This window comes from Acomys minous (assembly GCF_964271855.1).
Source record: "Acomys minous genome assembly, chromosome: 13".
Classification (NCBI taxonomy): Eukaryota; Metazoa; Chordata; class Mammalia; order Rodentia; family Muridae; genus Acomys; species Acomys minous.
The window spans coordinates 5,500,264-5,516,923 of NC_140495.1; the positions used below are offsets into that span (position 1 = coordinate 5,500,264).

A 16,660-nucleotide genomic window follows, 5' to 3' on the forward strand; every position below is an offset into this window, starting at 1 on the left:
GTTCCTCCTTTTTGGGATGGCCATGAACACCGCTCACTCCCCTGTCTATGGCTCACATGGGCGTAGCACAGCAGGGCGCACTGTAGACCTTCCCTGCCGCTCTTTGGGCTTCAGTGTGGATACGCCCCCTCGGCCACTGCTCTAGAATCTCTCTTGTATTCTAGCTGCGGAAATGAAGTCTGTCTCTCTACACTTTGCATGTATTTGTCTTAAATCATAGGGAGGTTTCATGTGAATTTGAAAATAAGGCGAAGAGAAAACAACTAGGTCTTGTGAATCACCGGGCAAATGGCTGGAAAGACACCACCGGGATAACTGGTGTGAGTCACACGTGGCTTTGTTCTTGGAGAATTCACAGGAAGCAGTTATGGGTCAAGAGGCCTGGTTTCTACAACTTGTTTTTAGAAGGTCAAGGGAAAAAAAATCTACGTAGAAAGAAAGGTGAACTCCATGAATCAGAATGTCAGATTCGGGTGAGTAAAGGACAAATAGGATTCTTACACTGTTGATGCAGCATATTTTCAACTAGAAATTTAGCTATTTAAAATCATTTTAAAGTGTGTGTGTGTGTGTGTGTGTGTGTGTGTGTGTGTGTGTGTGAATATGAGTGTAGTGTCAGATGAAGCCATAAGAGGGCACCAGACCACTGGAGCCTGGGCTATAGACAGTTGAATGTTGACCAGCCTGGGTGTTGGGACTTGAACTCAGGCTCTCAGCAGGAGTAACCCACCCACTCTCTTAGCTGTGGAGCCCTTTGTCCAGCCCTACAACTAGACATTTAAATGCTGGTTTGGGTGTCCAATCTCACCTGCCTTAGCCTCATCGAAGTTTGTCTGAGCTAATGGCCTCTCTGACCTAACGGTGCTCCCTGCATTGGTGTTGCTAACTAGCCATGGATAATCCTGTGTTGCTTCAAGGCATGTGGAGGTTGTGGCTCAACGGAGGTAGCTCAGGAACCCACAGGCTAGCTTGGGCACTCATAGCTATACACACTCCTAAGGGGAGAAGTTTACCTACTTCTCCTCCGCTGTCTGCCCACTGGCTTCTGGGACAGTTCGGTTCTCTAGGTGGACTCCCTGAGAACCTCTGCCAACTGGCTTCACCAAGCCCTCAGGCTGCAAGTGCTTTCCCCACCCTGCCAAATGATTCAATGTATATCTCTGAAAAACAGATGACCTAGCCTGACACACCACAGAGAGCATCTGTCTGACTTGGAAAATATGGCCAAGCAGGAACTAACCAATTAATTATATGACCTTGAACTAGAATGTCACCTCAGTAGGCCTGTCTCTCCTCAGCTGTAGCTGACCAGCTTATCATCAGGCCTCCCAGGCTCAGTCAGGAGTGGTGACCAGGGATGCAGTCCTAACTGGATTTGATCTAAGCTTAAGCAGATTTGCAATCACCCAGGAGACATACCTCTGGGCATGTCTGAGAGGGGACTCCCAGGGAAGACCAGGAAAGGCAGGGTTAATCTGCGTTTAGTGCAGATGGCACCTTCCTGTGGAAGCTCAGACACAAAAGTTTTCAAGATGAAGAGCAGTGTGCAGGCACCTTGCCTTCGTTCCCAGCTCTCTGATTACTGGACCACTGAGCTGCGAGCAAACAGCCTCCTGCTGCCCAGAGCAGCCTCCTTCCGTGAGTTCCCAGTCCTGATAGACTGTCTCCCCTTTAACCGTGAGCCAATATAAGTCTTTCCTTCCTTGAGCTTTTTATTTGGTCACTGCAGTTGAGGAAACTGACACATACACTAGGCAAGCAGAGCCTAATGACCACCCTGCAGAGGTCTGATTTCATTCTGTGCCATGGGGAATAGCCATTTTTGAATCCTCTGTATCCCAGGGATGCCTAAAGCATGTCCTTTTCTAGTCTTTAACATTTTTATTTTGGGAGGGGGGAAAGTCTGTTTAAGGACCTTTTACCTCTGAGCAGTCACGATGAAGCTGAGAATTTCCTCTTCCCCAGACAGGTGGCTCGTATCAAAGATGACACTGAACTCATACTAGGGAAAAAGAAAGAAAGCACATTTGGCCCCCGCAAGCACTCCACATTTTAAACTATGATTTCTAGACTGGTTTGTGGTTGGTGTCCTTTGTAAGCTCATCTGCACAGCAAATGTAGCTTTTTAATATGTATCTGATTTTCAGGTGTGAGGAGGTCTCCTCAGCAGAGCCGCATCCCTCTGTGAATCCCCACGCCCCTCCCGCCATGAGGGGCATTGTCACCCCTTTCAGCCACAGAAGTCCTAGAGGGCCAGCGGCATATGCTGGAGCTGCCAAACCAGGAGTCTCTGGTTTCACTTTCATCATTTGTCCCAGTCTTTTGCTAAGTTTACATAATTGTCGGCTGCGATGCTTACAAGCTGGTCTTCGATTCCAGCAAATGCAGAAAGATTGAGAATTGGAACTCAATTATTTGGTTTCTATTAAAATAAATTCTAGGCAATTGCATGCTTTTCTGAGACATTGAATTCTGAATGTTACTTGGGAGCAATGGGCCTAGGCCAGTAAATTGTACCGTTATCTATGATGCAAATGAACACCCCCTTCCTCAGCAGAAATCTCTGCTGCAGAGGAGCTGGGTTTATGAAGAGGACAAGGTATGAGGACAGGACAGGAGGGCACATGAGAAAGGACAGTCAGGAGTCTTGTTCTGTAGAGTCAGAACTGGCTGGATATCTGAGTTAAGTCAACCAAACTGAAGATGGAAGTGAGGGGAGGGCACAGGGTAGAAGTGAGTGACAGATACACACTGCCAATCAGAGTGAGCCAAAGTGTATTCATGAGGCCGCATGTGTATCCTAGCACCTGAAGACCCCAGGATTTGCCAACAGGAGGGCATCAAGGGCCACAGGTAGGGGCTGCTCTGTCCTTGTGTAACTTTCTGGTTTTTCTTACCCTCCTTTCCTCTCTCTCACCTCTGGGTTTAGTCTTGCTAAAGGTCTTGACATCTGCACGCAGAATTTTCAAAAAGCAAATGAAATAGACTACGGTTATTTATGTTTGTGGCCTCTGCAGCAGAAACAGGAACCAATATTCCGATTGTCATTGTTTCTGTTGACTTTATGACATTTTCAGAGACAACACATGTTGGTGACACTCACATCCCACTAGGAGAGCTAGCCAGATACACTTTGGTGATTTGTGACATGGATTAGGTTTTTATAGCAGAGTAGCATGTTCAAGAAAGGATATGGGTTTCTCAATGAAGTCTGCTTTCTGTTACTTAAAAAATTTAAATGAAGCAGTGAGTGTGTGTGTGTGTGTGTGTGTGTGTGTGTGTGTGTGTGCGTGCATGCACATGCATGCATGTGTGCACCCATGCTCATGAGAGTGTGTATGTGGTGTGTGTGTGTGTTTGAGTGTGTGTGTGTGAGCGCACGCACAAACATGCATGTGTGCACACATGCTCATGAGAGTGTGTATGTGGTGTGTGTGTGTGTGTGTGTGTGTGTGTGTGTGTGTGTGTGTGTGTAGCAATAAGTGACTGTTGGGAAGAACTGGGGGACTATGGTCTAGGAAGCATCCATCTTCCTTACCTTCGACTTTGACCTCATGAAAGGAAATCCCACACTGCACTTGAGGAAGTTTGATTCCAGCAGCTCACAGGAAATGCCCATCTCCTCCTGGAATGGAAGAAGTGTCAACAGATGACTGCACTGCATGGAAGACAGGGGTATGGAAGGCCTCAGTAAGGCCATCAGGTCCTGAGGGCAGATTAGTTGTCCCCAGCTGTGGTGGCCTAAGGAGCTCTGAGACCAGACCAAACCTCCAATCTTCTCTGGCTGCCCACCTTCCCAGGGCTGCCCACCTTCCCATGGCTGTCCACCTTCCCATGGCTGCCCACCTTCCCATGGCTGTCCACCTTCCCATGGCTGCCCACCTTCCCATGGCTGCCCACCTTCCCAGGGCTGCCCACCTTCCCATGGCTGCCCACCTTCCCATGGCTGCCCACCTTCCCAGGGCTGCCCACCTTCCCAGGGCTGCCCACCTTCCCAGGGCTGCCCACCTTCCCAGGGCTGCCCACCTTCCCATGGCTGCCCACCTTCCCAGGGCTGCCCACCTTCCCAGGGCTGCCCACCTTCCCAGGGCTGCCCACCTTCCCAGGGTTCCCCTTGGCAGCTTCAGAGGACAGACTATGGATAAATTCAAACCAATGCTTTAGGTTTTAATCATTATTGCCAACTTATCTAGATTCAGAATCGCACAGGAGACCACCTCTTGGCATGTCTGTGAAAATGTTTCTAGAAAGAATTAACTAAGAAGGGGAAATCCATCCTGACTGTGGGCAGCACCATTCCATGGGTTAGGGATACAGACTAAAGGAAGAGGGGCCAGTAAGATAACAGCTCAGTGAGTAAAGATGTTTGCTGTTAAACCAGATGCCTCAATCCCTGGGACCCACAAGGTCGAAGGAAAGAACCAATTCCCCAAACTGCCCTTTGATCTCCACAGCTATATCAGTGGTACACACACACACACACACACACACACACACACACACACACACACACACACACATATATACATACTATATATACTATATATATATACAATAAATAAATATGATGAAAACAATTTCTAAAGGAAAAGTGAGCTGAGCATGAGCATCCCTCTCTCTGCGTCTCGACTGCAGGTGCAGTGTGACTGACTGCTTTACGCTCTTGCTAACATGTCTTCCCAGCCGTGGTGGACTGTGAACCCTCAAACTGTGAGCCAAAAATGAACCTTCCCTTCCTCAAGCTGTTTTGCCAGGTGTTTTGTTATAGCTATGAGAGAAGAAGTAGAGTCTAAGCCACCCCCCTCCACCTTGATGAGTAGCACTGGACTACAGGCAGGCTAGAAGCTTCCAAAGGTTTGTACTAAAAAGCAACCTATCTTTGTGTCTCCTTTATCCTGAGCCTACCCACTAACCACCCCTTTCAAGACCTTGAGAACTTAAGAAAGACAAGCTATTAAAAAGAAAAAACAATTCCAAGGAAAACAGGGTTTCTCTCTACAGCCTGAGGTTTAAGGTTTCCAAGGACAGACAGTAGATGCCAGACTGAGGTGACGTTTACAGGGTTACACTGGCCTGAGAGAATGCAGAGAGAAGCTCCTGGGGCTGCTGTACTCTCACATTAGCACAAGGTTTCCAACTGAGGTCAGAGGAAACCCAGGAGGCTCTCATAACCCACAGGGCTCTCTCAGTGCCTGAGGCCAAATTAGGGTATCAGTGGCACTGCCGGTCTGGAGACAGGAAAGAAATAACAGAGAGCCAACACTTGTTGAACACCAACCATGTGTTCAGTGAAGTCATGGGGCTTCCCCCAGGGTCATTCAGCTGACAGGGCCAAAGCCAGCAAGGATTTGGGTAAGACTCGGCAACTCTGGATGCAATCTCCTCACCCCTTTCCTGGCCCAGACCAATGAGCGCAGTGACAATGGCCATCAAAAGGCATCAGCACACGGACTTGGGCACTGAAGTGGCATCATGCTCCTTCCAGCCAAATTTCTTTTCACTGAGGCAGGGTCTCATACAGCCCAAGCTGGCTTTGAACTTACTGTGTAGCCAAGGCTATCCTCGTGTTTCTTGTCTCGATCCTCTTGCCTCTACCTCCAGGGATTAAAAGCATGCACCACCACACCCAGCTCTTCCACCCAACTTTCAAGTTCAGTTTTTTTTTTACATTTCTATAAATTTTTCTTATCAATTAAAAACATGAACATTTGGGCAAGAGATATGGCTCAGTGGTTAAGAGCACCTACTACTCTTATAGAGAACCAGGGTTTGGTTCCCAGCATCCACATGATGGTTTACAACCATTTGTAACTCCAGGTCCAGGGGATCTGATATGCCTTCTGGCCTTCCTGGGCTCCTGCATAAATGTGGTACACATACATGCACTCAGGCACACTTACACTCATATGAAATATTTAAAAATATAAGCATTTGCCACAGTACACCAATTCATAGATACATCCTGCTATTAATATGTTTTATGAACTCAATGAAACACACAGAAACAGAAATGACAAAATACAGACTCAGAAGTCATGAAACAACACAAGAGGTTTCTGGAATGTTGAAGATGCTTTTAAATGTTCTAAAATTTGCATATTTTATGTGTGTCTATACGTCATATGCATGCAGTTCCCCTGGAGGCCCAGGCAGCTCTCCAAGCAGATCTCTCGGAGATGGAATTCCATCCATGAGCCACCACGTGGGTACTGGGAACTGAACCAGATCCTTTTCAAGAGTAGCAAGTGATATTAACAATAGAGCCATCTCTCCAGTCCCAGAATGTTCTTTCTTGATTTGGGTACCAGTTACAAAGGTTTGACCATTTTTCTGAAAATCCACTGAGTGAAATTTAGTGACTTTGGCACCTTGTTTTAAACATTAAAAAAATTTTTAATCTTAGAAAGTAGCAATGCAGTGTTAACAGCCAGAATTCCAAGATTGAGCCAAGCAGGAGATAAACTAATGTAAGAAGAAACCACTGTAAGTCTTTCCAACACCTTAGAAAAACTGATCTGGCTGATTTTAAATGTCCTAGTGGAAATGCCATATGCCCATAGCTAGTGGTCCTCACATCCAGACCTAAGATCATCTGCATTAATGTCACACAGAAGTATTTGAAAATGCAGATTCCAGAGCTACATTCCTGAATGCGTAATCTCTGAGGAGACTCAGGTCATGGGGCCTGGGATGAACATTTGTTCATTCATTCTCTATCTTCCCCAACCCCTTGCGTGTGTGACTATGTGTTGAAATTGGGCCGCGTGTATTCCAGGCAAGAAGACTGGGCTGGCAAGATGGTTCCTGGGTGAAGGCACTTGCTGAGAAGCCTGAAGATCAAGAGTTCAATCCCCGGGACCCACACGAGAGAAGGAGAGAGATGACTACTGCAGTTGTCCTCTGCCCTCCACATACATACCATGGCAGGTGTGCATGCACACACATATGCACAGACACATGCACACACACACGCACACACATATGCACAGACACATGCACACACATGTACACACATGCACACACACATGCACAGACACATACACACACATATGTACACACAGAGAGAGACAGAGACAGAGATTGAAGAAGGGAGAGAGAGAGAGAGAGAGAGAGAGACAGACAGACAGACAGACAGACAGACAGACAGAGACTAACACTTAGAAGGTGTAGGGCATCATACATTAAGACAAGTCCCACACAGTAGCTATTTACTCAATACTTATTTTCTTATTTCATTACTCAGGGCAGTATTGTTTTATTTTCTTTAAAAAAAGATATATTTATTTTATTATTTAGTGTATATGGATATATTGCCTACATGTATGTATGTGTACTGTGTGCTTGCCTAGTACCCTCAGGGGCCAGAAAAGGGCCCTGAGGCCCTCCAGTACTTTGGACTGGAGTTACAGGTGGTTGAGTTCTTCTATGTGGGTGTTGGGAACCAAACCATGGTCCCCTAAAATAGCAACAGGTACTGTTAACCACGGAGCCATCTCTGCAGCCCAGGCAGTGTTCTGTTAGAGAAGCTAATCCCACCACCAAGCCTGTACTTTGAGTATAAGGTATCTTTGACAGTCATAATAAAAATACCAAGTGACTGTAAATGTAGCATAAAGCCAACCTATTTTCACAAGTTTTTTATTTATTTTCCAAGCAAAGTCCCAACAAAATCTTTTGAAAATATTTTGACTATGAAAGCTTGGACTAGACTTCAGGCCGATTCACTAACTGGCTCTTTTCCCAGCCCCACTTTTTCCTGGCTAGCGAGGGCAGCTGACAAGGTTCCTCCCTGGAGATCATAGGTAATTATGATCCAATTGAAATTTCATAGTAATACATCTTATGCACAAGATAGGAAATCATCAATTAATATTAAAAAAAACTCAACACGACGATGGAAATCTTCCTTGGTATACACACACACACACACACACACACACACACACACACACACACACACACACACACACACACATATTCTATATTCTCAGGGCCTGGCACTCAGTAGCTGTTGACCTGGCAGTTACTGAGTGAGCGGGCCTGCCCTGTGGAAGCCCTGAGTGAAGGGAGTACAAATCGCAGCACATTTTGCCGGCCTGCCTGGCATGAGGGATGCTTGCCTTGAAGAAGCCCTCTTTTCCAGACATATCTTGGCTGCCCCAGTTCTGGGCACACAGCCAGCAGAGCCAGGTTCCAGACTCTGTAACAACATGGGGGGGTGTTTGGAAGCCCAGACAATGAAGGCAGTGAGCCTCTCTGGCCCTTTGGCCTCTTTCCTCTCATTTGCAGGAGGGTTTGATTTCAGACTTAGAGAAGGGCCTTACTCGGCCACCAACATAGTGGCCCTTGAAAACAGAATGTCGTGAGTCCCATGGTGGGATTACTGAGTCAAGTTGAACTTTGTTTCTGACTTTGAGTTTTGACTTTGCATTTTGTACTTCCTACGTGTGTTTGCCAAACTGAAGATGACCTTCAGGTCTCTGTGTCTGGCTGTCGGTTTGATGTTCCTCTAAGACTCTTTCCCTGGGACCTTTGATTAGGATTGTATTTGAAGGGGTTTTAGCCCAAACTCGGTAATTAACAGAGGCGCCAGTGTCAAGCAATGCTCCTAACTACTGGCTCAACAGAAAGTGGGGTTACTCCCAGAGAAGACTTCATCAGCTCCCTTCAGTGATGAGTCAGCAGAAGGCCAGAATGGTTCTGCTCTGAGAAGACCATTCTCCTGGACAGGGCTTGTTAAACTCCTGTTGGCAAAAACACATGTGAGCCTGCAGCTTAGAAAGCAAGCATGCCTTGGCATTCACATGTAGGCTTTGACTGTTGGTTAGGATATGCAACAGCTATGTGTGCCATGCAAGTAAAACGTGCTTCCTGCAAGCCTGAATTTTATCACCTGTCAGATCAAGTCATGACACTTGCCTGAGATGTGTCCTGATGCCCTAGCTGGGGCTGAAGGAGGTGGGTGGCTTTCAGAGATGACCTCTGCTCAGCAATGCCTTGCTGACACGCCAGGGAGTGTGTAAAATCTGTCATCTGAGGACTTTGATTCCCTCTTAATTCTCGTTTTACCAGGACGGAACTGGAACGCAAAGGCATTCTATCACTTGTTGCAGGGTTCCTAGTGAGCAGACAGTGGAGCCAATTTGAGTGGCCGTATGGCTCCCCAACGTGCGTGCTCAGCTCTGCCTCTCTGCGCGGCCTCTAAACGTAAATCTCTGACTCCTGATCATAGCCAGCCCCACAAATCTAGTACAGAACACAACACTGGTGTGAGGAAAGACCCGTCATTTGAACATTTTGTAAATGAGACTTAGGCTACGACATACGACACAGGTAATATGCACACGGTGTCTTGTCCTCTGCCGCTGCCTCATGCTGTCTGTGTACCAATGCATTCATTCATTTATTCATTCATTCATTCATTCATTCATTCATTCATTCAACCATTCACTGTTCACTGTTTGTTCTAGCAAATGCCTTCAAAATGCCAGGCACAGTCCAGAGGGCACTGTGACTGATGGTTGAGAAGGAATGTCTGCTTTTAAGGGACCAACACTGACATCTTTAATACAGAAGGAAACCATCTAGCCCCTACCAACCAATCAAGGAGTAGACAGAGCACAGAGTACTCATGGAATGGGATATTATTCAACTATGAGAAAGTACCATGCATATCACAATGTAGGTGTCTCTAGTTCGGTAAAGGGAACCAGTTACAGGGTCCACTTCACATACATGACTTCATTTACATGAGATGTGCAGAATAGGTAGATACAGAGGCTGAGTGCATTCGGGGCTGCCTCTTGCCGGGAAGAGAAAGAGGGGGAAGGCTGGCATGCACAAGCTGTGAGATTCTTCTTAAAGGGAGGTCACTGCAGCCATCTCCCTCACTCTGTTCTGGTCGCTGCCTCTGAGCAATCTTGTGTCACTTTCCTTTTGCTTAACAGCCTTCAGATGTGATAAACAACGAACACTTGTCACCGAGTCCTAACCGGGAGCAGACCCGTCTGGGAGCGCCAGCTGTGCACAAGTCTTGGCTGAGGACACGATAAAGAAATCAAGTATGTACGTGTTGCTCTCACCAGGTCCCAGGCCCCAGCAGAGAGCCATGAGTCACCAGACAGCGGCACCACTCCAATCGGTTAGATGCTTCAGGGAAGACAGTGATGGTGGTCCACAGAGAGCTTTGTTAAAAAAGACCACACGGGGAGGGGGCGATGTGACCCCACTGAACCACAGTGGCAGCCTCGATATGCACTGGCAGAAGGCTGCCTGCATGGTTCTTATGGGCTCTCGAGTTAAGAGCTCGGGAAACTTGGCTGGTGTTAAGGTCCTCTGGTGGACTTTAGGTCCTCTTCTCCAGTGTGGGAATTCTTGTTTTTCTCCAGACAGAGTCTCACTATGTAGCCAAGGCTAGACCTGAACTCTTAAATCTCCTGCTTCTACCTCCTGCATCTTGGGACTCTGGCTCAACATGAGACTTTTTGGGGAGGAATCCTGGGATCGATGGGAAGCAGTCCTCAGGGAAATCCCTGCTCTCAAAGCGAAACCACTAACTATCAACGTGGAGGTTATAGCATATGCTAACCCAGTAGAAGAGAGACACCAGCACAACTGCAGCATGTAACTGTGGTGCTAGCTCAGCTGCTGTGCAGTAACGTGTGAGCCCTCAGATTGAACGCTTGGGTGCTAAGTTCCCTGCACGCTGTGGCCTGATGTCAGGGAGTCAGGTGAGCTTGGGTGCATATTGCTCTAGACAACTCAGATGAGCTCTAACCCAGGGATTCTGATTGTCCCAGAGAAAATCTGTCTGTCTGTCTGTCTGTCTGTCTGCCCGTCTGTCCGTCTGTCCATCCATCCATCCATCCATCCATCCATCCATCCATCCATCCACTGAATTTTATGTTGCTACAATAGGACACAGCTTTGGTAAGCTAATTCCGTGCCTTTGTTCAATTTCTTGTCTCGTAATAGCTATGCGTGGAGTACCCACAGTGTCCTTTCTTGGGCCATGTGCCCTTTGTAATCCAGTTGTTGTCGTCTTTAAGGAGGATGCCTGGTGTGGCAGAAAGGAGGAGGAACAATTAAGAATGAGCAGTGGTTATTGCCTGAGCGTTTGGGCAATCTGTTCACGAGAAGATGGCATGGGTAACTCTTTATAAGAAAAGCACCGGGTCTCCCATCTCTGTCTCTGTAGACTCTATAGTTCAGCAGTACCACTGTAATTTCATCTTCCTTTGTAATGAACCATGAAGCCTGCAAGTTCTTTATGTTTACAGAATCTAAAACTGGGCATGCTGGTCTACCAGAGTCAGACACTCATGCCATGCCAGGGTGGAGAGTGGCCCATCATTTGAACGGGCAGGTGAAGGCCATTGGGAATCACCACCTACAAGCTGCACGAGGTAGCGGAGAGGGCTCTCATTCCAAGCTTTACCTGGTAGATGCAAGGGCTGTGCCCAGTGTCCTGTGGCTAGCGAAGAATTTGTGCTCTGTCATGGACTTATTTGGAAGATATTATTGTGCCTATCTCATGAGTCAGAATTGGAGGTAGACAGATGTAGCCCTCTCCTTAGGGCTTTTTTCAGCTTAGGGCTTTTAAGCCTATGTTCTAACCAGCTTTGTCAATGTGACAAATACCTAAGAGACTCAATATGAAAGGAGAAACAGCTTTGGTTCATAGTGTCAGCTCATGGTCAGCTAGCCCGTGAGCCATGGCATCTTGGTGGGAGTGTGGAATGGGGTGTGCTTACCTCACAATGTCAAGGAGACGGGAGTGAGGAAGGGGTCCAGGTCCCAATATCATGTTTATGGGCAGGTCCACAGTGACCTAACATCCTTCCACTGAGTCCTACCTCCTAAAGAGTCTGTCACTTTACAACAGCACCATGCGTGGAGGGGACTTTCAGGAGCCAACCTGAATTTACTCGGATGCAGAACCATTGTCCTGGTGGCTCATGAGACATTGAATCATACACCAGCCAAGGCTTAAGCTTTCAAAAGTTTCCCATAGGACAGAGAAGGGAGCACAGGCTGTATTTCAGGGTGTGCAATCATGGGTGCATTGCCTAAAATCCCGAAGCCGAGAACTTCAGTGACTGACATTAGAACAGCTGAAAGACACTTCTACAGGAGCTTTGAGCTGAAAAATACCAACTAACAGGCAGAAGCAGTGGCTCAGTGGTTAGAGCACTGGCTGCTCCTGCAGAGGACCTGGGTTCAGTTCCCAGCACTTGCATGGTGGCTCACAACTGTTTGCAACTCCAGGTCCAGGGGATCTGATGTCCTCTTCTGGCCTCCTTGAGCACCAGCTGTGTATGTGGTGCGGATAGATACAGGTTGGTAAAACATTCATTACACAAGAAAGTACTAAAAAAAAAAAAACCTACAAATATAGGTAAATGCTGGAGTTAGCATACCTTGGGAGATAGGCTCTGCTTTCCAGGTTTATTCTTGGTCTCCCACGTTTGGTTTCAGCATTTTTGGTTAACTAGCCAGTTGCTTGGGATGACTGGCCCATACAAACAATAAGGGCCGCTCTAAGGCTCTTTTAATGACCAGGTTTCGAGTTATATCTTGCTAGATCCTCGTGTAGAATTTAATGACTTCTCCTAGTCTTTTGCAAAAAGAGGCCAAGCCACATGGCTGTGAGCCAGTCTGAGGCACAGCATGTTTGCGCTACTTGTGACATGACAGACTGGAGTGTGTTGGGAGCCGCCTTAGTGGCTGGGGGAGGAGACCTGACGGGGTGTTTACGACTCGCCACTAAAGCTGCAGAAGTAATTAAATGACCAATGTTTTCTATGTGTCTTGCCCACTCTAGACAGCTTTGCTCATTCTCATTTTTCTTTATTTCCAAAGTGTTTTCCTGGGACTTGCTTCTTTGATGCTGGCTTTTATTTGGGTCCTGCCTCATATGGCTGGACTGACCTTGTAGCAGCTCTGTAAGAACAACAGGCTGTGGGAAGGATACTGTGCAGGGTGCCATAGCTCTGTCAGTGTCCTCACAGGTCTTACAATGAATGCACTCTGCTCTGTCATGTGCGGACACCCTCACATCAGGGTGTCTGAGGATGACCATTGGTTTCTAGAACCATCTTTGCCTGGGGATGCAAGGAGGTAGTGGTACTTGGCAGTTCCCTTAAGAGAAAACACTGACTTGCATTCCTGTGTCTCAGATCGTGCCTTGGTTTACACCAGGGTCACTCACCTTTTCCCTCATGAGTGTGACACTTGCTATCATGCCTGTCCCTTCCAAAGCTTGCTTCCTCGTTCCCCTATGTATACTACTTAGGAAATCGTATTACGTGATATTTATGGTCAGAATTTTGTCATAGAGAACTGTCCTGGGTTTCCTTTGCCAACTCAGCACAATCTAGGATCATTTGAGAAGAAAGCCTAAAATTACCCTTTGGGGAACTGCCTAGATTGTATTAGCCTGTGGGTATGCCTGTGAGGGACTGGCTATCTTGACTACTACTTGCTGTAGGAGAACCTAGCCCACTGTGGGCAGCACCATTCCCTGGGCAGAAGCTATAGGCTAGGAGCGAGCTAGCAAGCAGCTTCCTCATGGTTTCTGGGTCAAGCTCCTGCCTGCCTGCCTGTCCTGAATCTCTCAGTGATGGTTTGCGACCTGGGAGTGAAAGGTGAACAGTAAACCCTCCCTTCCACTAAGTTGCCTTTGGTTATGGTATTTGCCACAGCGACAGAATAAAAGTATGGCAGGAACTCAACCTAGGATAGTGAGAAACAGACCAGCACACAAACACCTATTCTCCATGGTCTCTGTGCTCCTCATCCACTGAGACTCTTCCTGGTGATGTGGGACTCTGAAGGAACAGCTCCAAGCTTTATAAACCTCACGGCGTCATAGCACAGGCTACAGGGCAGAGTCACTTCCTCATGACCTGCCTGTCCTCAGAGACCAGTATCTTCTGAAACAGAGAAGTGCACCAGCAAAACTTTCCGGATGCCAGCCGACACACGGCATACTTGATTGCATATTGATTTTAATTCACTTAAGTGCCTCATAAAACACGGACTCATCCCGGCATTGTTTCTGAGTGTTTTCTTTGAATGCACAGGGGAGGATGATTGATGTATCACCCGTCTGAGTCCCCATGGAGTCAGAGCTGGGTGCTGACTATCTGGTTCATGTCCCCTTTTTCTTTACAGTGTTTCTCAGAGGGAGGAAGTGGGGACCTGGAGAGTCAAGGACTTAATAGCTAAAGTTCTCACTGTGGCTACTAGGATCCAGGGAGGACCCAGAAAATTGTTCTTAAATATTTTTGGCTCTTTCGCCCACATTTGTCAACATGCCTATGGGGTTTGTACTGCCTCAGAGTAAGATCCTCAACCTGCTCGGACTGCCTGGAAACTAAGAGCTGCAGGGACAGGTGCAGGTATGCCGAGCTCTGGCGCTGCTCTAAGCAATTTTGCTGGTTTTATTTCTGTGGTTGTGATTAAAAAAATAAAAATAAATTAATATCTTGCGAAAAGCAACTTAGGGGAGACTGTTTACTCAGTTTACAATTCCAGGGCACTGTCCATCGCTGCAGGATCGCAAGGCAGGTATTGGTCACATGGTGAGTTGAGGGCGGAGAGAGCGGAGGCATACTTGGTGCTCAGGCAGCTTTCTCTACTCTTACCCAGCCTGGGGCCCCACACTGGGGACTGGTGCTGCCCACTTTCAGGCTGCGCCATTTCATTTCAGTTATGATGACCTCCCAGAGAAATCCACCGGCCGCCCTAATCTAGATACTCCCTCACTGAAGCGTTTCCATGGTGACGCCAGGCTCTGTTAGGTCACCATATTGTCCTTTGGGGGCTCACTGAGGCTTATGAAACTCATCCAAGATCACACATGTCCTAGGTCCTTCAGGAGCTGAGACTCAGGCCTGGCAGCCCAACTCAGATCATACACTGAGCACCTGAGGGCGTGGGTCTAAGAAGGGGCCTTTGTAGGGTCTGGGGAAGACATTTCCTTCCCTTTGTTTCAAAATCACCTGCCTATCTCACAGGTTGGCATGCATCTGTCACCAGGTAGCCTGTCCAAATGCAGGCAGCTTACAGACACTCAGCCAGTTTCTGGTTGACGAGGGGAGCCCATGGCTTTCTCGGCTAGTTGGGACCCATCAGACATATGAGGTTATTCAGTGAGTGCGCTGGTTAGATGCTCAGGGAAGTGTCTTCCTGGGCTGTGCTGGACCTCTGAGGGCAATTACAGAAAAGGGTGGCCATTGGTGTGCTGATCCACCAGACGCCTGAGTGCCCCTTATAGCTCAGAGCAGGGGTACAGGGGACTAGGAAGTCTTAAGGCCTACCCAGCTCTAATGGGTAAAAACCCCTCCCCAGCCACTAGCACACACTTTCCCCCAGGTTGTTTCCAGCCTCCCTCATAAAACCCTGGGGCTGGAAAGTGGACTTTACATGGCTCTGCAGTGAGGCCATGCGGAGGAGGAGACCAAAGGAGGAGAACGGACTGACATTTGCAGGCTCCAGTTGGGCATCCTGAGTCTAAAGCATTTGAACATCTGCAACAGCTCCGAACCAAGAGTTTTGGGTAAGAGATGCTCAACTTTAATGTTGTCAAGCCAGACCTTTTCCTTACATTTAATCTGGAGGCTGTGAGGTAAACCCCATAGTCTCCACTGCCCAGATGAGGAGAAGGAGGAATCAAGAAACTGGGCAGCGTGCCATGATGTCGATTAATTGCCTGAAACCAAGATTCAACCCAGCCTAGCTTGGCTCCACACTCTGTGTGTGTTCTGGCCTGGGCCGTCTTCTGAGACCGTTTTGGCCTGAATATCCTGCCCGGGACACCACTGCACAGCCACCTTTTGGCACTGTGGAGGCTGTAGTGTTTGCCTGAGGCTCAGGGTGCCATCTGACAGAAATCCTTTCAAGCAAACTTGAACCCATGGGGCAGAACCTAATCTGGGTGGCTCCTCCATCAGAAATAAGGACCAGGTCAGTACCCCGTCCGCCTGGCTCATCTTCAGCCCAGAGGGGACTGCAGTGTGACTGTATGAGGAGAGACATCCCTAGCTATGAACCGCTGTATCTGCCCACCAGTCCCAACCGGCAGCCCCTTCATCAAAAAAGCACTGCAGGCCTTTTGAAAAAAAAAAAAAAACAGTGAGAGTTTTCTTTGGCTCCAATCTCTTGCCCTGCCTCGGCTTCATGAATAAGGGCCGAAAGTGACTCCTGGTCCCGCCCACTCCAGCGGTTTCTGAAGGCCTGTCTATCTGAGGCGAGTGTTTTGTTTTTTGTCTCTTTGGGTCCCTCCTACCCCTGTGGCTCCATCCACTGACCTCTGTTGCTTTTGGAGCCAGGGCAGCTCCTTCATCTGGAACCTTCTAGATGAGGGTCTCCGAGCGAAGGAGGCATCAACATGTCTCAGCGGATAATTAAAACCAAACAATATTTTTATTCTTTCAAAGTCTCACCCTTATATGATATATGTTGTTCACATTTATCTGCTTCCTGCAACTCCCTCTGGTGCCCCTCCCCCCACCCCACCCCCACCTCATCTCCCTCCCAGTTCGGTGCCTTTATTTTTGTTGTTTTGCTATTATTTGGTCCTGCTAAAATGTGCATGTGTGTGTGGCCATCCATAAGAAAACCACTAGTGGCCACATCCCTAAAGGAGAGTGACCCT

The 16,660-nt window shown here is 47.7% G+C and overlaps 1 protein-coding gene across 2 annotated transcripts in view; it reads right to left on the minus strand.

Annotated features, from left to right (window-relative positions):
* Positions 1 to 16,660, minus strand: part of ITGA9 (integrin subunit alpha 9) — a 316,744-nt gene that overhangs the window by 66,504 nt on the left and 233,580 nt on the right. For both annotated transcript variants that reach the window (XM_084754233.1, XM_084754234.1), the window contains exons 19-20: positions 3,539 to 3,625; positions 1,923 to 2,002 (exon numbers count right to left, since the gene is read on the minus strand). In XM_084754233.1, the coding sequence (XP_084610359.1) occupies positions 1,923 to 2,002; positions 3,539 to 3,625 (167 nt within the window). The remainder of the gene's footprint in view (positions 1 to 1,922; positions 2,003 to 3,538; positions 3,626 to 16,660) is intronic.